We start from the raw sequence: 21080 nt of genomic DNA, 5'->3' as shown, positions 1-21080 counted from the left end.
TTTTATTTATTTGTCAGAGAGAGAGCACAAGCAGGGGTAGCAGCAGGCAGAGGGAGAAGCAGACTTCCTGCTGAGCAAGGATTCCGATGCAGGACTCGATCCCAGGATCCTGGGATCATGACCTGAGCCAAAGGCAGACGCTTAACTGACTGAGCCACCCAGGTGTCCCAGGAATCCACACTTTAAACAATCATTTAAACTTCTGTTTAAGTAAGTCTTTTCCTAATTCCCATATGAAATAGTACCTTTTCATTTTAGCTATTCTATTAATAGCTAATGACATTGTTGCAGAAGAGAATGAGTAAACTAAGTATAAAATACTTTTGTCTCTACTTCTATAGGCACAAATGAAAAATATGTACTCACATAAAAGATATTCTTCCCACTTCTAGTTATTAATGTACAAATAGTCCTTTTTCCCCCTTTACCATTATATGGTGCGCAATGACTAAGTTTAAATCACGTGAATTATTAGAAACAATGTGCAATGTCCCCTTTACATATTAGAAAATCAATTTTTATTTTCTTGTTAAGATATTTGAATTACATATCATAATTTAACTTAGGTTTTTAAAAACATACTTTGTCTTTCTATTAACTAACTGAAGCAGTTCATTTATAAGAGAACAGCAATGTTTAACATGAATCAAACTTGAGAACAAAATGACAACTTAAAAGGAACTTTCATCATCCAGCTAGTAATCAATGAGAGGTTAAAGGAGAGGGCAGTGGAGGGACCTGAGTTGTTGTAGGATAAATGAACTTAATCTGGAGCATCCTCTTGCTAGCTGCAAAAGATGGCACTTCTTGAGCACTCTAAAGCAAACTGTTTTTATTCTCACTTATTTTGTACCTAAGGCTTTCAAGTCCCAGAGGTATCAGTGTGCATTTAGTTTGGTTTGGTTTTGCTTTGCTGTGGTAGCATTTACCAATTTCTTTTCTTTTGTTCTGCCTACCTAATCTTTGAATATCATATTGTTGGCTCTCATATGTGTACATAGAGGTTTCTAAAATGAAAAAAGCAGGGAGGTCATAGTAGGTAGGAACTTGGGGAGGCTGGTTTGGGCAGCATCGAAGAGAGGTGGACATGTCTTCTTTCCCTTGGGTTCAAACAGTGGGGCTTGAAAACATAAGCAAGCCCCTGTGGTGTTGCAGACAGACAGCAAAAGCAGATGATACCCTAGATCAACACCAGAGAAAGGTGCTTTGTATACTTGGCAATTTAGTTCTTTTATAAAATCCAATTAAGTAACAACCCAGAAGATATATCAACAGTTTATCTTAAAAGGGAAAAAAAAAAGCCATCAATTAATTGCCTTAATATAACAGAACCTCTCTCAATTATAAACCTCTAGATAAAACATGAAAATAGAAATGGAAAAATAATCTTAAAACAGATATATAATTGTACACAATAGTTTGTTGGCATTTTAAATGACCTCATTTATATTTTTTCTCTAAAATAAAAAGACAAAAGTCACAGCAGGCACCTGAAAATTCCATACTCATTACACAGTTATTTACACGTAATCTTTCAGGTTGTATGCTGAATTGCCCTCTGGTTGTGTGGTGGAGATTTGCTGCTGCTTGGGTGGATAGAGCCAAGCTTCTGGATTCTTTTCAATGCAGGAAGTGCAGAAAATCATGCCAGAGATAAACAGCAGTACAGCCGAAATGAATCCAATATAGACCGCTCCTCCGGGTTCATGTTTGTTGCTTTCTGGAACTGTCAGATCCAGAAAGTTTGCTATGATCTCCTTCGTGTACCACACTGTTGGTATCAAACCAGAGATCCCCGCAGACATGAAACAGACTCCTCCGGCAAAAGAAGCGTGACTCTTTGTTTCTCTGTCCCCTCCTAAGCGAGTGCATTTCATCCCTACTGTAGAAGTGCAGATCCCCAAAGCAGACAGGACACATGCCAGGACCATGGTGGCCCGTGCAGCCTGCACGTGGACGGGGAGGGACAGAATGGAGTACTTCAGGGTGCAGCTGAACATCCCGGTGCTGTACCACGTGCAGTCCATCCACAGCCCTTGCAGCTGCACAATGGCCGTTATGATGTTGGAGCCCAAGTCCACATTCACCTTCCAGTTAGGCAGCAGAGTGGCCGTGAGCACTCCGGAGACTCCAGATAAGGCCAGGATGAAAGCAAGGAGCTGGAGCCCAGCTGACGCCATGACATCACCTTTATCTTTGCCCACCGTTACCCGGTATTTGATGATGATGGCCCTTGATCAAGACTGTAGCTCTGTCTCTGCAGCAGGGAACCAAGTAACAAAGGCTAGGGAAAGAAGACAAATCAGGATGCAAAGAAAGCATGAACAAAAAGGCTTCCATATCCATGTACAGTGGAAGCAAAGAACACATTTGAATAGACCCCACAGTAGAAGAGGACACTGTAGGCCAGGAGAAAAGCTCATACCAGGCCCTCAGAGGCTGCGATTCTCCTGAGTGTATGTGGATGGGTGGTGCCTGATGCATGGCATAGAGAAAAGAGCTGTCCGCTTGTTCTTTTTAAAACTTAAACTCTGCCGAAGTTGTCTATAATGTGGGCAGTGGGCCTTATTAGGAGATTTTGACCTATCAGATTCCAGCTGGATGATCTAATAAGAATTTTAATAGCATTAGAGGTTTTTAAAACTTTCTTTTCTTCCTTATTACCTATGGAGTATTTTAGTTAGAAACAGTGTTTAAGTCCACTTCTTAAAAATGATTTATAAATACATAGTGGAGAAGTTTTAAGTATTCAAAAAATGATTTTATTAAAAAAAAAAAATTTAAGCACTCACCATGTGCCAGACATGTGACCCAAGTGAATTGTTTAAGGAGGAAAGGAAATTCGTAGAAAGAAGGTAAAGCCATAGGCATGATTATCCCTGATTTCCAGTTAATGAACTTTTGCAAAATCCTTATCTAGGTTAACACTCGTTTCACTTCAGGTACAAGATACTCAAAACTAGAACAATTAAGCCTCTGTCTTTTGCTTATGAGAATGTGAGATCCTGTCTAGTTGGGACCAGAATCCTACCCTGACCCAAATGAAGCAGTCTGCTGCAAAACCGGTTATTCAGACGGATTCAGAAGTAGTGACACTGAATCTTGGAAGTACATGCCAGAAATAACCACATCATTAGTTGTATATGAAAGGATACCAAAAATAATTTAACATTTTTTTCTTTTTTTTCTTTCCTTTTTTCTTTTTTTAAGAAGAGAGAAAAGATTGCCCTGAATTTGTGGCTTGGCTGTGCTTTAATCTGGCAGTAGTCTCTGCCTTGAAAGAAACACAGTGGTTTCTGAAATACAGCAATAACAGCTTTTTTGTTTCTGCACTAATTTTTGAATGATGTATTAAGACACCGTGGCTCTACCACGATTCGTATGTATTTCACAAAAGGCAGTATGGGCTCTGAATCCAAAACACTGGGGTCAACTCTTAGCTTTCCAGAACCTCTTTGTGCCTTAGTATCCTCTTCTGGAAAATGGGGAGGATTATTGTATATATATCAAAGAGTTAAATGCATTTTAAGGGCTTAGAACAATATCTAACACATAGGAAGTACTCCACAAATTATAACTGACACTGTTACTAGTATGTTTATTTGTTTTATGTCATGTGACAATTGATACTTAATGCCATTTGAAATTTTTCTCTTCTTTCATTGAGCTGATTTATTTTCATAGAATCTTAGAGCTGAAGGAAACTGTAGATATAACTTTGTGCATCATCATTTTTTCCAATTAGGAAGGACATAGAGGTGGTAAATCACTCTGTGCCACACAGGTCTCAGCAGCAGTGTCCTGCTCTCCCCACCTCTCCCCACCTTCACCCCCAGTACATCCTGGTGAGAGCCTCTCCATGTGCTCCCCGGGAGCAGAGAAAAATGCTGCATCTGGAGGCAGAAAGCACCATTAACTGTCAACTTCGTTCACTCCCTGTCCCACTAAGAAAAACACCACTTGAGACGGCGTTAGTAGGACACATGGCTTAGCCTCACAGACTTGCCCAAGGAGGTTGATGGCTGGCTTCTGTAAAATATCTGAAGTAATACTAATCCATGCCTGTATTAAGAGTCTATACTTAACATAGTTAGAATGCTGATTCTCTAAGAAGTTAAATCCTGGGCTGTCTAAATTCCTTTGTTCTATTTTTGTTCACAGTGTTAAAATGTGACAATTTTAGGGGAGTATTTTCCTGAAATTTTAAATTCTTAAGTATCAGACTTATATACACATAAGAGTACTTAGGCTTTGTGTGGAACCATACAGCTCATTTCTTTCTGTTTTCCAAATTTCTTTTCATATCTGAGACCAAAATAGAACAGAAGTTAAAGATTCTAGAAGAAAATGAAACATGTTTATAGTTTCATAATAGCTGTTTTCAGGTTTGGGTTTTAACATTTCAGACTCCAGCCAGTTCGCTAAATTACTGCCTTCCCAGACCATTTTCAGCTTAGGGTTTCCTCAAAGTCGAGATTGCTGTTACCATTCTCTAAGAGCATCTCATTTCTCTCTTTATTTTTACTTTGGTTGAGTAACCTTTATGTGTTGATCAGTCTGTGCTCAGCTTCCCAATTATAACCTTTTTCTTCCCATTAACCAATACATTTTATAAATTCAGTGTAATTCAGGCTTGCAGACAGCTTGTTCATCTTAATTAACAAGTACTGGCAGTGATAAATTACGGACAGCCAAAATCAGCGTAAACAATATGACATTGCATTCAGTTAGCATAGCGCTCGCTTACTGTTGAATATTGGATTTTAAATGCTTTCTTCTACACAGAGAACTTATGCAGAAAGAATTTGTTCTCTACAATGAAGGTCACTATTCTGTTCCTTTGTAAAAATATACTGGCATCTTAGCTACTATATTGCTATGAAGTCTTTTTTTTTTTTTCCCCCCTTCTCCAGCCACAAGTCTGATACAGTTTGTGGCCTGTTCTCTCAAATTTCTGTCTGGTACAGAATAAAAGCATGTTGTTTCACTGGTGGTGGTGGTGGTGGTGGTGGTGGTGATGGTGGTGAAATGCTGTAAAAGTAAGCAGAAGCAATGGGGTCGCAGGTAAAAACTTAGTTCTAAATAGAGAAGTCTCTCATGGTTCCAGAACACACTGCATACAGAACAGAACCCACAAATGTTAATTTTATCAACTATTTGCCAACAGAAAATCTGGAGTGGATTTCATTAAAATGTAAAGTCAGTTTTCCAGACAAGATTTATTTATAACAAACCTAATATTTAAAAAACAGATTTACAACTTATAATTCAAGCTACATGATACTTAAAGGTCTGTTTCTGAGCATTATTGAAGCTTCTCATTTTCCATACCTTTTGTCAGTAGCCTTCAATGTCTTAATTCCCCTTTGTCCGTTGTCTTCCAGTGAAGCTGTATGACGAGGAGAAGCCACACACATGAGGCTCATCTCACAGCTTCTGGGTATTAGTGACAAAGCTCCAGCAAGTTAACTTGCAAATAAAGAGCAACATGGAAATCTGAGGTAGAAACTGCTGATGGTGCTAGAAGATAAATACCAGGTTCTCCATCTCATTTTTTGAGCTGTGGGAGAATTAAGAAAGGAGAGGCGGGGAAGGGAGGGAGTTGTTGTTACAACAGGATTTGTTGAAACCTGAAAGCTGAAAATGCTTTTGTGTCACTGTATACAGAGGAGGAATTATTTGGGTGCTCACAAAAAGGCTTTCTTTTCCTTTAATATTATGTTTTAGTCCACAGTTATAATTTATTTTTGAATTTTTATCTGTGTTGGAAGATTTCATTTATTATTTTATGTCCCCAATTAAAGAATGTGGTCTGAAATATTTTTAACTAGATTGTGCTTTCAAATGATAGTTGAGACTATCTTTATTCCAGTGCTTGTGACTTCCTTGAAATCAAGAGTCACAAAATCAGTAACTTTCAAAAAACACATTCAAAAGACAGTTTTTAAAATATATATATATTTTTTTAGGGGTGTGTGGGTGGCTCAGTCGTTAAGCATCTGCCTTCAGCTCAGGTCATGATCCCAGGGTCCTGGGATCAAGCCCCTCATAGGGCTCCCTGCTCAGCGGGGAGTTTGCGTCTCCCTCTCTCACTCCCCTTGCTTGTGTTCCCTCTCTTGCTGTCTCTCTCTGTCAAATAAATAAATAAAATCTTTAAGATAAATAAATAAAATATACATACATTTTTCTAAATAAAAGAAAAAAGAAAACTCAGCAACAACTGTTGACTAGACTCTGACCAGTAAACCTACAAGTATTTGGGGGGGGGGGTATCCTGAAATTTCTTCTGTTATTCCTTCCACTGAGAAAGGTTTCTGAAGTATAACTTAACAAATTAGAACTTCTAGATAATGTGAAGAAATTATACCAAAATGATGTGAGGGAGCATATTAAGTGAAACAGGGAAATCAAATATTGAGGTCCTAGTACCATGAATAATGATACAGATATATTTCATGTCCATCTATTTTGGGTTTGCATTTTATTTTTCTTCACTAATTTTAATTCTATAAGCTATAAATTCATAGCCACTACAGAGAAAGAAGATAATTTTATAATTGATTTTTTTTTCCAAATGTTGATAGCCATATTAGATGTCAGCCATTTCTTTAAAAAGCAGTGAATAGGGGCGCCTGGGTGGCTCAGTTGTTAAGCGTCTGCCTTCAGCTCAGGTCATGATCCCAGGGTCCTGGGATCGAGCCCCTCATAGGGCTCCCCGCTCCGCGGGAAGCCTGTTTCTCCCTCTCCCTCTCCCCCTGCTTGTGATCCTGCTCTCACTGTGTCTCTCTCTGTCAAATAAATAAATAAAATCTTTAAAAAAAATAAAAAAATAAAATAAAATAAAAATAAAAAGCAGTGAATAAAATACACATTTCAATTATCTGGATTTTTCTAGATTTTTTTTGTTTTTGTTGCCTTGTTTTCTAAGTCTGGCATTTAGCAGTGTATTTTTTCTCTTAGAAATCTAATGCCTGTGGATTTTTTAGCCATAGTGTTGTAATTTTAGTATATAAACTTCTATTTCATGGAAGTATTTAAACAATTCTTTGTGTAAATCCTGGACGAAGTAGAGTTGAATTTCAGGCACTAACAGTAACAGCATTATTATTTCTGCTATCGCAGAAGAAACCTGCCAGATCCCTTTAGTGCCTCGCCTTGCTTTGCTCTCTGCCACGGTTAGTACAGATTCACCTGTGCTGAGGCTTCCTGATGGCAGGTGGAGGGGACAGCCTGCTCCCAACTCTGGCCTCCAGGATAAGGAGGCCTTATTTCTATTTTCAAAACATTTTTGATCATTCTAACTTGATGTGAACACTTATCCAATAAAATATTAACTGCTTCTTTTAGAAAAGCAGACTTCAAAATGCAAATACCTTTCATAAATTACAGACCTTTAATCAAGGTAGAATTTCTTGTATTAAAAAAGGAGATGGAAGAGTAGAGGTTGCTAGAGAAATCGAACTATATTGACCTCATCTGCTTCCACTGTGGACCTTAAAGAGAATTAAATCTTTTAAGTCCAGAGACTTTTGTAGATAAATCTTACCTTTACCTTAGTTTCTGCCTCTTCCCTGGCCCTCTCCCCTGCACACCTGAGTACCGTGGCCAGTGGCCAGTGCCGCGTCACTGATAGACATGGCAGAGCCGTCCTGGACAAGGCGAACTCCTGACCTTCCCCGCACCACTTCTCATTTTCCCCATGTCCATGCATGGCAAACTCCTCCTTTGATTTGGCAGGTAGGTCCCAGATCTTAAAAACATCCTTGATTCCATACCTGACATCCAAATCATTTTGTTTCTAAACCTCAAAATAGATGAAGAATCCTGCCACCTCTGAGCCCCATTGCTGCTGACTCCCTGGCTGAGGAACTCACGAGGGCAAGGACTCGTGTGTGACTTGTGCGTTGCTGAGTCTCTGGTGCCAGGAATGGTGCCTGGCACATAATAGGGGTACAACAGGTACTTGTGGAATGAGCCCAGAAACTGATTTTGAGCATATAACACTAAACTATACATTAACTTTGTATGATTAAAAGTATAATTTTGTTCTTTCTAAAGAGACTACAATTTTAAGTCATTTTGTAACTTCAGTTTTGTCATTTTGGCCTAATAATAATATCTATGTTGATAAAACTGCTTCCTGTATGCTGGGTGCTGTTGGAGGCACTGTGCTACTTGATTCCCAAGACAAGCCTGCGAAATAATAGGGATCCTCATCTTACACATGAGAAACTGAGCTCCAGGGAAGTAAAGTGACTTGACTAAGGTTGTGAAAATAGTAGCAGGAATGGGATTCAGGCCCAGGATATTGTGATTTTTGAAGTCCTTATACACTCCTAGCACTTCCCTGCCTCTACTTAGAAAAGAATGTACTTCTTTTTTTCTTTTTCTTTTCTTTAGATAGAGAACATAAGCAAGGCAGGGAAGGACAGAAGGAGAGGGAAAGAGAATCTTAATCAGGCTCCATGCTGGGTGCGGAGCCCAATGCAGGACCCAGTCTCATGACCCTGAGATCATGACCTGAGCTGACATCAAGAGTCAGACACTTAACCAACTGAGCCATCCAGGTACCCTGAAAAGAATGTATTTCTAGGTCTTATTATAACGAGTCATTTCTTTCTGTGGTAGTCTGGATAACTGTGCAAAAAACATAACCCTGACATCTCCGTGGCTTTACATAAAAACACTTCTCATGCCAAGTCCGTGACTGACTCTGCAGAGTAGCTGGCCAGTGACTCAGCAGTCCATCTATTTTCTTTAACATGTTTTCATGTAGCTATTTTAAAGAAAAAACTACATGTAATTTCTTTAGTGTGTTTTTCTGAGTAATGATAATCTGAAACTCAGACAACCTTTTCTCTTTTCTCTGGAAGACCTAATAATTTAACTGAAAATTTTAGAAATCCCAAGAATACATACTTTTGTATGAGCTTGTTCACCAGATACGAGTTCCTCACCCCTGCCCACACATGAACATCATCTGGCTTTCAAGAAGCCCGAGGCTCAGGCCCCAGCCCCATGGCTCTTATGTCATTGGTCTGGGATGATGCCCACTCACTGTATGTTTAAAATGCTGCCCACTTAATTCCAGTGGAAAGCTGAGGTTCTGATTTTTAAAAAACCATGTCTTCTCTTACTTGCTTTCTGTTTAGCCTTAAAAAAAATAATGAACATGGAGGGGCGCCTGGGTAGCTTAGTTGGTTAAGCCTTTGGCTCAGATCATGATCCCAGAGTCCCAGGATCGAGCCCCACATCGGGCTCCCTCTCAGCGGGGAGTCTGCTTCTCCCTTTCCTCTGCTGCTGCCCTTGCTTATGCTCTCTTTCTGTCAAATAAGTATATAAAATCTTTAAAAATAATAATAATAATGAATGTGCAGAGGAAGGTTAAAGTAGTTACCTATTCTGGTTCCACAAATTTAAAGTGATTGACTTAATCTTAAATAATGTTCTCTTCTGACCCAGTCTTAGAAAATTAATAGTATCAGCTATGAGCATGATCAGTTCATTATTTTTCTCCATCTTTATGGTCATTTTAGTTTTAAAATAATGCTTTAGGCTAGCCTGAAGACTTTAACTTTTATAATTGGTAGCTTACAGATTAGTTGGTTGTAGTGAGGACTTTGTTAAAAATGAAGATGATGGGGATGCCTGGGTGGCTCACTTGGTTGTGTCCAACTCTTGGTTTCAGCTCAGGTCATGATCTCAGGGTCGTGAGATCGAGCCCCGTGTTGGGCTTCATGCTGGGCATGGAGCCTGCTTAAGATTCTCTCTACGTCTCCTTGTGTCTCTCCCCTGTGCATGCGTGTTCACATTCTCTCTCTCTGGAAAAAAAAAAAAAATGAAGATGAATGTTCTGAGAGGCCATCCTAATTCTGTTGATTTTTATCAAATCTGGTATGTTTCTGCAGAGTACTCCCCACCCCCCACCACCCTTATCCACAAGTGGTATGTTCCGAGACCCCCAGTGGATGCCTAAAACTGCAGATAGGACCGAGCCCTATATATCCCATGTTTTTTTCTATGTATACATACCTAAAGTTTAATTTATGAATCAGGCACAGTAAAAGATGAATAATAACTAATGATAAAGTAGAACACTTACCACAGTTATACTGTAATAAAAGTTATGTGTGGTCTCAAAATATCTTATTGTACTGTATTCACTCATGATGATGATGGGAGAGGAGGTGACGGGAGGGGAGGGACGTAGGCACAGTGACACAGCATTAGGCAACTGGGGACCTTCTGACGCTGGACTAGAAGGAAGATCATTTGCCTCCAGACTATGGTTGACCGCGGGTAACTGGGAGCACAGAAAGCAAACTGTGGATAAGGGGAAACTATACAAGTTGCACTTACATTCGTTTATTATCTGTTATTGGGGACTCGTTTCTGTCTTCCTCACATTATTTTGGAATGTTAAGACTATCTTTGGATTTTGTGGTGACATTTGCAGATCAATCTAATTATTTTAGTCTCACGGGTAGTATAAAAAGGTATTTGTTGGGCCTTACCGTTGCACCCTCTTTGCACATTATTTTGAAGAGCAGAACACTTTTTTTATTTTTTATTTTTTATTTTTTTAAAGATTTTATTTATTTGACAGAGAGACACAGTGAGAGAGGGAACACAAGCAGGGGGAGTGGGAGAGGGAGAAGCAGGCTTCCCACCGAGCAGGGAGCCCGATGCGGGGCTCGATCCCAGGACTCTGGGATCATGACCTGAGCCGAAGGCAGACACTTAACGACTGAGCCACCCAGGCACCCCAGAACACTTTTTTTAAAACATCCTCATTTAGTGGCAGTATCCAAGATGCTGGGCTAAGGATGCCTAGTTTGGGCCTGAGCCTCCTCTTCCCTTGTTCCTCTTTGCCTTTCTTCCCTGTCTCTCTCTCTCCTACCCAGCTAGGTCTCCTGCATCTCAGCCCCAGCCCACACTCTAGGGCACTGGGTGAGTTCATGAGGACTTTGTGATCTTGCCAAATTATAAAGCTCGCATTGGTTTTATTCATGTTTCTTATTTATTTTTATAACTCTGGTGATACATAGGAAGACTCTGAGGTGCCCCCAGACCTCCATGAGTTAAATAGTAAAATAAGCACGTAGAGGATGAGATCCAGGGGCTACAGAATCCACCTTTAAAAAGACAGAATGTCTTTCAAGTGAGAAGCCAGAGGAGCAGGACAGCATGAGTACGTTTAAAGAACAAGTACCTCAGCCGAAGGAGCACTGGTCTGGGTGCTTACAGCACGTGGTTGAGGAGAGTCCAGCTGTGCTTGTGCCGGTGAGGAGTCAGGCCCTCGGGCTGGTGCCGTGACCATTACGACCACCAGTCTGTGTACAGCTGCTCCCGTCCGTGGCGCTGCACGGTCTTCGGTCTTCTAATCGTAGCGGTGGTTTCCTCGGAGAGGGAGGCACTGACAAGGCAGCTCGAGTTCGCGCCTAGCCTCTTTGGCGGTCCTGGCTCCTTACGAATTAATGTACTTGCCTCCGTGTTCATTTGTGAGTCTTTTACCGTTTTCCGTAGCAGCAGTATTTACTGGAGTGCCTTGTGAGTCTGCCTAGCTTCGACGTCTCCGTGGCTCCGAGGTGCTGGAGCCTCCCTGGGCCTGCCGGGGCGGAGGCCGGGCCTCGTGATTGCCCGGGGTGCTACCACCTGTGGCCGCAGCAGGGGCGGACGCCTCCAGGTGCTGCCGTTCACCAACACCAAAGGCGTGGTCGATGGCGAAGGTCGTGGTTTTAGAAGGGTGTTTTCCCCCAAGGCTCACCGGGAGCTCCAGGTTAAATACAACTGAGAACCCTAATGTGATGTTTGATAGTTCTTGTCCCTCTTGTGCTTCGTTTAGAATTAAGCATTCACCTCCTTAAAATGGTTTCCCTAACTTGGGACCAAGAGACCCTGACTCATCTTGCTGCTGTTATTACTAATAACATGCATGAATTTACACTCATTCATGCATACATTTACTTACATGCATACAATTACGTGCATAACTTACCCTGTAAAATACTTTCTCCATCTGCTCCCCTCACGTGGGCCTCTCTCAGGCTTATTCCTCATCGTGCTCTCAGCTCACTGCCATTCTCTGTTCTCTTACATACTTATGCTCTGAGGGGAAATGCTGTGACTGTGTTGCGATTCTGAGGAGGAAAGAGGGAGAAAAACCATTCAGAAATCTATAGGAGGGAAGAAAGGTGGGGCTGAACTTCTGTAGAAATTAATTTTGCTATAGAAAATACAAATTCTAAACTTTAAAGAAAGATGTGTAGGTACGAACAGTGTGTCAGCCCTCGTTGAATACTTTGGCTTAGAACATCTGGGATGCTGTTAAAGTGTTTGCATTTTAAGGTTTTAAAACTGAAATTCTGTCCTTAAATTGGGCTTGGGACAAAAATTGCAGAATAAACCAGTTATAGGAAATCTGATGTACATTCGTATTTGTGAATGTTTTTCTACAAAACACGTAGAGTATCCCAGGCGTTAGTGACTTCCCGCTCTGTTACTCGTATCCAGGGCAGTTGTACCTGGAGGCTGACACTAGCTCAGTGTAGGCACCTGAAGAGTCAGACTCTGGTGGGTGCAGGACCCAAGCATCTCCCAGGGTGCTCACCTCGATCTGTCATTTCACCTGACGCTGAATGTGACTCCCCCAAACCTCAGGTGGTGCCGGGCACCTCAGATCCAGCCACACCCTTCCCATTCCCATCTACACGAGTCTGTCGGAGACAGTGCCACCTTGAACTATGAAAATCCTTCTCTTCTTGCCCCTGAAGGCTTATTGATTATTCCCTGTTGACCTTCTTTCTCGACCTTCTGTCCTCTCCCGGTTATGGTTCTAGTTCAGCTAATTATAAACGATAGCTTCTTAATGATTTTTCCTTCCACGGTCTTGAATGCCAGGGGAAGGGTCGAAGACCCTTTCTTAGCTAATGGCTCCTGTCGTGCCTGTGTCTTTTCATGGGCGTGGTAAGTTAGCTCTTTGGCATATGATGATTCTCTGTCAGGAACAGACTGCCCATTCTTCAGCATTCTCTATCCTCATGGTGACTCGAGATCTGAGTTGGCAGTATCTAAGGCTAGAGATTTAATAGCTTCTTATCCCAGGTCTCTTATAAGTCTAAAGTGCAGCTCTGAGCTCATAACCAGTCATGCCCTAGACATGCTGGCCTGGAAAATGAAACTGCTGCCTGCAGCCTTTTGTAGCCACGGCTGCTAATGTTGAGAAACATAATCTCAGCTTGGTACAGCATTGATATTAGAGTGGATTTGAGAGGCAAATATTTAAATTCGCTATAAATCCTTTAATTTGAAGTTTTAGTAGGTCATTTTGGTATACCAATAGACTGAATTTAGAGAGGGACTGACAACATTAAAATAGAATTTTTAAATGTATCTAGTGCCTATGTACTGATTTCTTTTTTTGTAAGGAAATCCTTTAATAGAGTTAAAATTCAGGGAAGGAAGAATAATGGTTGCAATTTTTAAATAAGCATTCAATTATAAGTAAAAAGCATTTCTGTATCTGTTACCCTAGTTACCGAGCAGCTTTCCTGTATCTCTAGAGAAAAATGGGCTCCATCATTCAGAGTAATTCTGAAAAGTGCTTTTGGGGGCAGGAGTAGAGAAGAGTACGGGAGGTTTCCCAGAGAAGCAGGACACATTGCTGGAATAGCCGTTTTCACACTGAGTTCCTCAGGGTCCTCCTCTAAGTAGGAACTGTATTGGATGATGAGTGGGTATTTTCTTGTAGCTGGGATATACTGTTAGCCGACTTAACTGGGTAACAAAATTACATTCAAACTTTAGAAGGCTGCTGCAGTTAACATAGGGTGCTGCTATATTGGTACAGGGCTTAAAAAACTTTATCTAAAGCCAATGTGAGACATTTCCTGTTTTTGCAAACACCAACCTTATCTCAAAGGAATAAAATCAGGCAAATAAAGAGGAGGCCAAATTTTAAAATCCAAAGAAGCTGGCAGTGGCAGTTTCTGTACTGGAAGGAGAATGTATCTGAACCTGTATTTGTGCCTTATATAGAGTTTTTATAGTATTTCACGGGCTGGGGTTGGCCTAGGGCTCAAACTGTATCTCCTGTTTTGCTGAAAGATTCATTTCCCTGGGGAATGGCAGGCTGTTGGATCACAGCTGGTACCTGTGAAGAAAAACCATCCAAACTGACTGGACTGGGGAAGAATTGGCAGAGAAGGGTGGAGGAGTTGAGTCCTGGAGGGCGGCAGAGTGGGGGACCGGGATGGGATGCCAGATGGTGAGGTGTAGAGTGATGGGGCAGGGCGAGGCCTGGAACCTTCCTGGACAGCTGGGTTCACTTCTCTGTTCCATATCAATAGGAGGAAAGGTGGGGAGGGTGTTTCAGAGTTTGTGAGCAGAGTCTTTGACATTAAAGTCATGATAGTGTATCTGGGGCAGCTTCTTCCAGCGCCCTCCACACAGATTAGCTCTTTTTCCGGCCACAGAAATGCTTTCAAATGAAGCCGTCTTTTCTTCCCTGTTTACTGTAGTGCTCCTGTTCACTCCACCTAAACCCCGAGGCCCCCTCCACAGTCCTTATCCTCCTCAGTGCCTCTCTCTGCTCTCTTGATCACAAACCTCTCCCAGACCCCTGGACCCTGGTGGTGGTTTGTGCCGGTCTACAGAAAGTCCTGGCCTTTTAACCAAGCGCTTCGTTTCCTATAGAAGTACTTGTTACCAAACTTGGAGAAACTGATTAAGCAGCACATAGAACCCAATTTGAAAAACTATTAAAATTTAATGAGAACATTTAACATTACAGGTAGTCACTCTCTGAAGTGGAGTAACTCCTGTCCCACCAAAGTAGCCTGAAGGCTGATGGATATTTAGGGGAGTTGGTGCGGAAAGGCCTCTCTGCTGGAGGTTTTCACTCTACTGCCTAGGCCGTCCTCTGCGTGCCTACCGTGGACCTCTTCTAGTTATTCCGTAGGGGCACCGTAGCTAATCTGAAACAGTCGGGACAGGATCAGTGATTGTTCGAGGAAAGGGTACGTCATGGCAGCAGGAGAAACACCACTGGCTACTCCAAAAGCCTGTCCAGGCCCCCTGATGATGGGCCCGTCTTCATTTTCTTTCCTTGTCCACACCTCATATACAAGTACTTTTCCTCCATCCTAAGATCAAGAAACTGAAAACACTGCCATTCTCAGGTATGACAGACTGATTTTAAGTTTTGTAGCCACAAGGGATTTTTAGAAGCAAGGCCTTCCAAGAGAACAAGATAACCCCCGTGGAATTTAAAAAATGGAATGAATTCCTTCTGAGAAGCAGTGGTACGACCCCAACTTCATCAACTGCTGTACTTTCTTAGCCTTTGTAGAGTCCGTGTGATGTTCTAAGTAGCAAATTTAACAATTCCTTAGAGACCAAGGCTTTTGTAAATTACGAACAGACTTCGCATTTGTTAGGCCGTGGTCTCTGTCAGGCATTTTTGTGCATGATAACTGCTTTGACTCTGTTTCTCCCTTTGTCTTTACTTTCCATACTATTCCTTTGTTATTTTGAATATAGAGACAGGGTATAAATCTCCTAACAGATATGCCTGAAAAGTTTTATTTTCTGATAATTAAAGAATCTCAACTGCTAGTGCTAGTTCACCACTCAGTGACATTTGGGGGGGGTTCCACTTCCTAGTTGATCCTGCCTGGGCCTCCGGGGGCATTTCACGTTGCTCCCAGAAAGTGATGTGGTCGTGCAGATGACAGTCATGAATGCGGTCCAGCTGGTTAATCAGTGTCTATGCCCAAAGCAAATCGTGTCCTAATTGATTCCCCTTCTGGGGAGTTTAGCACTTAGTGGTCCCTGGGGGGCCATCTGCCTTCTCTTCTGTGTTTGGAAGCCCAGCTTATAGCCAGAACTGCTGCTGCAGTTTATTTTTTTTACACTTTCCAAAGCTAAATAAAATACTCTAAAGCTATCTGTTAGCTGCCTCCTGACTTTAATGATGATTTGGATTGATCTTAAAGGCCATTGTAAAACTACATTTTAAAATTAAGTGATCATCAAGCACAGGTCTAGTGGATGTCATTAGAGCAGACGCACGGGATGGCTCTGAGTCAGCTCAAAGCCAAGTGCAACAGCTTACCTGCCTGTGGAAGATGAAGCCGGAGTCCACGTAAGGGTTTATGAGAACCATGCGGTCAACAACCCGTCCACCTGTGTTTGACAAAGACGAATTGTTTAATCATATTCTACCATGCCACAAAATGATGTATGTTTGCTCACGATGAAGGTGGACGTGGGCGTGGTGCACTTCACCCCCCTGGTGCAGCCCAGGATCGAGCAGCCCTTCAAGCTGGTGGAGAAGGTCGTTCAGAACGCATTTCAGTTCCGGAGGAAATACTGCTATCGAGGGCTTGGGTAAGAATGCCTTCTCTGCCTTTCACTGGCATGCTTTCTAAAATCCTTAAGCACTTTTAAAGATTAAGAACCTTGTTTTTAGGATTCTTCAAGCTAACTGTCAAGTGTCACTCTTCATTCAAATCCTGAGGTGAACAAACCTTGCCTGGCCCAGAGGAAAGGGCAAAGCTCTGCATTAAGCTTAGAGGCTACCAGCAGGTTTTGTTTTAGCACCGGTACGAGCTAAAAACTGACAGTTGTGCAGTTGATAATGACCCTGAGTTCTCAGAGCAGACCATATGAACCGTTTTTACGCTCAGCACTTCTGACCCCACGTGTGGTGTTTTTTCCAACACCAGCAAGTCCCCCAGTTCTTTAGGCACCAACTGTGTCTTACATTTTCATCCAAGTCTGACATTAACTACCTGGAGTGGCATAGAGCCCACAGGTTCAGGCTTCAGGGGCCACAAGACTGCTCCCACTTAAGACACTAGTCACAAGTCCCAGGTCACCACTGAAATGGGGATTTCTGTGACACTCCCTCTACCCTACGCCCTGCCACTTCAGGTCACTAATTCGCTAGAATGGCTTATGGAACTCAGGGAAACACTTTGATTTATCAAATTATAAAGGATGTAACTCAGGAACAGCCAAATGGAAGAGACGTAGGGCAAGGTAGTATGAGAGCCAAGGGGTACACAGAGCTTCTGTGCCCTCTCAGGGCTCCTCACCCTCCCGGCACCTCACTGTCTTCACCAGCCTGGAAGCCCTCTGAACCCATCATTTAAGGGTCTCTATGGACGGTCCATTAGGCAGTCGATTACATCATTGGCCACTGGTGATTGAGCTCAGTCTCCAGGCCCTCGCTTCTTCCTAGAGACCTGGAGGTGAGACAGAGTTCAACCCTCTAATCACAGGGTTAGTTCCTTTGACAGCTGTCCCCATCCTAAAGCTATTTAGGGACCCACCCAGAGTCATCTCATTAGCACAAATTCAGGTATGGTTGAAAAGGAGTTTTATTAGGCATAACAAAAAATGCTATTATCCCTTATCAGGAAATTTTAAAGGATTTAGAAACTCTGTGTCAGGAACCTGGGACAAAGGCCAAATAATACATTATCACAGTGAGTGGGGTGTTTTGTTTTGTTTTTTTTTTTTGGGAGAGAGCACAAGCAGGGAAGAGGGGCAGAGGGAGGAGCAGGCTCCCCGCTGAGCAGGGAGCCCCCAACATGGGGCTCGATTCCAGGACCCCTGAGATCATGACCCGAGCCGAAGGCAGCCACATAACCAACTGAGCCACCCAGGCGCCCGATACTGAGTTTTTTTAATGCTCTTCTTCCCACCAACTTGCTATATCACTTTTAAGGACACACTTAGAACTAGGAAACAGGTATAATGTTGGAACGGCCAAAGACACGTCACGAGGTCTTCATACAACCATGCTTTTATGTAATGGGGAGCTCCTTCGGTCTGCTCTGCTTCCTGCTCTGTGCACACACATGGCCACCGTCAGGAAACCCAGACAGAACATGGTGCTTTAGGGTCCGAGCGCCTCCCGAGGCCCTGAAATGACCACAGTGATATTTTCTATCCATTGGCAGCCAAGAAAATGTTTAAATAGGCCCAAGTACTTAGGCAGGAAGCTATGTGCGTGATATGTTTTTTTAAAAGGCTGCCATCTAATATGGCCAAACTTTAGCTGTTTAAAGGCGCCCAGCTCCATAGGCACGCATTTCTCATTTTCTCATCCCACCTCCCTTTTATATAAAGCCCCATCTCTTCGCTCTTGCTCTGGTTCTATGAAGTGTCTTCTTAGCACATGAAATTAGTTCAGGTACAGCTGGGCAGCTGCATCCTGAAACCTCTGCAGCCCGCAAAATTCATTCTTGAGGATTTGAGCTGACTGATGTTAAATCCTTGTCTTGCCATTTGTTGGCTCTAATTAGGCCAGGATTTATACTTCACCAGTTACTACTTCTTGAGCAGAGACTTGAGCGGAGTAGTGACGGATGCCACCAGCTGTCTTGGTGCCAGTTAGAATGATGGCATTACGTTACCACCCCCGGTAGGCGGCAAGCCCCAGCCAGGAGGTGTGCTGTTTGTTTGACGACTAGAACCCAAACTGGATTTCAGCTCACACTCACCCTGCACGCAGGGTGTGACTTGTACAGCTGTACATGATGCCCCTGATTCATGGGGGGGGGGATCACAAAAAGTACATTCTACTTTTGGAAATCCTGGAATGGGCCTCAGAGCTGGCCCCGGCATTTCCAACCTAAGTGATGGGCCCCTTCATCTCCTATACACCGTCTTTTGTGCAGAGAGGGACCCCAAAGAGTGTGCCCGCTTTGACCTGTTGGTGTCCTTCTGTCACATGCACCCACACATCGGTCCCCCCCTTGCTGTGAAGCTGAACTCCAAGATCACAGCTCACCCGACACCATAGGGAACATGCATTCCCTTACTGAGAGGACCAGCAGCCTGTAAGAAAAACTCCCATTTCCATTGGCCATGACCTCTAGGCTCCGCAGAGTCCCCAACTATTGAGAAAAGAAATAAAATCCAGGTGTAGCTCTGCAGCGTTTCAGTCAGTCAGTTTTGTTACTCATTTTAAAACCGTGATCTGTTAGGTTAGATGAAATTTAAAATACATACTTCAAATCAGTTGTAAAGATGCCGCAAGGTAAATCTAAAAAAAGGGAACTGTTTGCATTTTCACATCACCTGGTTTCGAACTTTGCAACGGTCATTCCTTGGGGGTGAACAGTCACAAAAGCTAAGAGAATCAAGAAGTAAGACAAGTTTCATATTAAAATGAGGCAAATCAAACATTTCTATAGAATACAACTGAATGGATGTTTCTTTAAACTTACCTTAAAGGTACTTGTATTGATTGAGCTTTGGCAGGTATTTTCCCTTGTGGGCACACCTCACAGGTCAGATGAGCTCTTCCTTCAGTGGTCCTTTGTACCTGTTGCCTAGTGGCACGATCAAGATCCCTCTCCATTGGCTTGGGGCCCCGAGGACACTCCAGCCGCAGCCTCCACTCCCTCTCGATGTCATTTTCAAATGAGAGTAGAAGGAAGCATCATGATTTAAGGAATTCCTTAAGTAAAATTTGGATTATTTTCTCTCCTCAGAATGTTATTCCCTGAAGTTCAGCGCGTGGAAAGCACTGGAAAACTGTTAGAGTTGGCAGACGTGGACCCTACCCTTAGGCCCAGCCAGCTCTCTGTTTCACATTTTAAGAGCCTGTGTGATGTATACCGAAAAATGTGTGATGAAGACCCACACCTCTTTGCTTATAATTTCAGAGAAGAACTCAAACAAAATAAAAGCAAAACTCAGGAAAAAGAGGACGACAAGGAGAGAGACAGACTCTAAGAGCGTATCGAATGTTGCTTTCCACAATGTTAAGCGGCTCAGATGTGTACTTTTTGTCTTCTACAGAAGGACAATAAAAATACGATTACCATATGTGACTTATTTCCCTTTTACTGTACAGCTTGGTGAGAAAATAAATATAATCAAATAAGATACAGTACAAGCTTTCTTTTAATATATATACTGCATAGATATGACATATTCAGTATAAACGGCATCTGTTAACAACCTTACAAAAATGAAAGATCTGCACATTGTGCCCCTCACCCAGATTAAAATAAATATGCTTTAAATAAAGCAAAAACTAACAGCTCAAAGAAAATGCCCAGAGGATTGGAAAAAAAAACAATGACCTATTAATCACAACTCCCCCATCTTACTTTTTCCACATAAATTAAAATAGATTGCATTTTTAAGGATCCTAAGTCATTTTGATACCTGCTCAAAAGGGCTATAAACTAAGTAATTTACAGATTCTGATCAGTTCAATCTAGTTTTCTGATCTACAATAAATTAAAATAACTTAGATCTTTACAACTATTTTGTGGAGAAAATGTACGCCGCACAAAACCCAATAATGAATAGTTTTTCTGCCATTTCCACTTGACCACGAGTTTCAAAGTAAAACGAGCCGTCGAGCCCGCATCTGGATTGAAACGGCACTACAACTTCCCGTGGTTCTCGGTTTCATAAAAACACTCCTCGCTGACCACCGAGGTTAAACTCTGGACACTGAACTCTCGCTGGAGAACAGAACTGAGATCAAGGTTGGCATTTTCAGACTGACTGTCAAGGGACTGATGGCGAATCTGTGCCTTCAGCAAAGTTCCCCTGTCCCGCTTGGTGCTGTTCGCTTTCCGCTTAATGGCGCAGAAGTGCCCCCGCACCAGCTTGGGCTGCTCCCCTCTGGGCCGGCCCTCCGTGCCAGGCTGCTGTTCAGCTGGCTTTGCATCGGGGCCGTCGGAGATTCTCAGCCTCTGGAACTGAATTTCAATGTCTTTGGTAGGGCTGCCCCGTCTGAGAGTCTGATGGTAGTCGTCCTCGTCGTCGCTCAGAATGTCACTCTCCTTGATGAGACTGTCTGACAGATCAGCCAGGCCTGGCCGGGGCTGTTGCAGGGACTCCTGCCTGCTCCCGCCTGGGGCGCAGCCGCTGCTCTGGGTGCTACTGCTCAGGCTGCACTCGTCCGAGTCCAGGGAGCTGCCCTTGCCGGCCTCGCCGGGCTCGCCGGGCCACTCGCTGCTGGAGGAATTCTTGAGGACTTTCAAGGACCTGGAGGAAGCTGCAATGAGAAAAGTGCGTTTCCCCTCGTGATCGAGAAACAGACT

General features: G+C 42.7%; 3 protein-coding genes across 3 annotated transcripts in view; 1 reads left to right on the top strand and 2 right to left on the bottom strand.

Moving 5' to 3' along the window:
- LOC118002003 (mitochondrial dimethyladenosine transferase 1) overlaps positions 1 to 19907 on the top strand; it is a 67230-nt gene extending 47323 nt beyond the window's left edge. Inside the window, exons 6-7 of the mRNA XM_034992219.1 lie at positions 16262 to 16389; positions 19509 to 19907. Coding sequence (XP_034848110.1) covers positions 16262 to 16389; positions 19509 to 19752 — 372 coding nt within the window. The 3' untranslated portion in view covers positions 19753 to 19907. The remainder of the gene's footprint in view (positions 1 to 16261; positions 16390 to 19508) is intronic.
- On the bottom strand, positions 1482 to 2248 carry LOC118002002 (claudin-20). The gene has a single exon (XM_034992218.1). It carries the CDS (start codon positions 2178 to 2180, stop codon positions 1521 to 1523), a length of 660 nt encoding a protein of 219 aa, XP_034848109.1. The 5' UTR covers positions 2181 to 2248; the 3' UTR covers positions 1482 to 1520.
- The window catches only part of LOC118002001 (T-lymphoma invasion and metastasis-inducing protein 2-like), a 198117-nt gene continuing 196942 nt past the window's right edge, over positions 19906 to 21080 (bottom strand). Inside the window, exon 30 of the mRNA XM_034992217.1 lies at positions 19906 to 21034. Coding sequence (XP_034848108.1) covers positions 20415 to 21034 — 620 coding nt within the window. The 3' untranslated portion in view covers positions 19906 to 20414. The remainder of the gene's footprint in view (positions 21035 to 21080) is intronic.

This window comes from Mirounga leonina, unplaced genomic scaffold (assembly GCF_011800145.1).
Source record: "Mirounga leonina isolate KUSES-001 unplaced genomic scaffold, KU_Mleo_1.0 Mir_56, whole genome shotgun sequence".
Classification (NCBI taxonomy): Eukaryota; Metazoa; Chordata; class Mammalia; order Carnivora; family Phocidae; genus Mirounga; species Mirounga leonina.
This window is presented reverse-complemented; position numbering and strand designations above follow the sequence as displayed.

Coding starts and splice junctions, on each gene's coding strand:
- LOC118002002 (XM_034992218.1), bottom strand. CDS start 2,180: ATGGCGTCAGCTGGGCTCCAGCTCCTTGCTTTCATCCTGGCCTTATCT.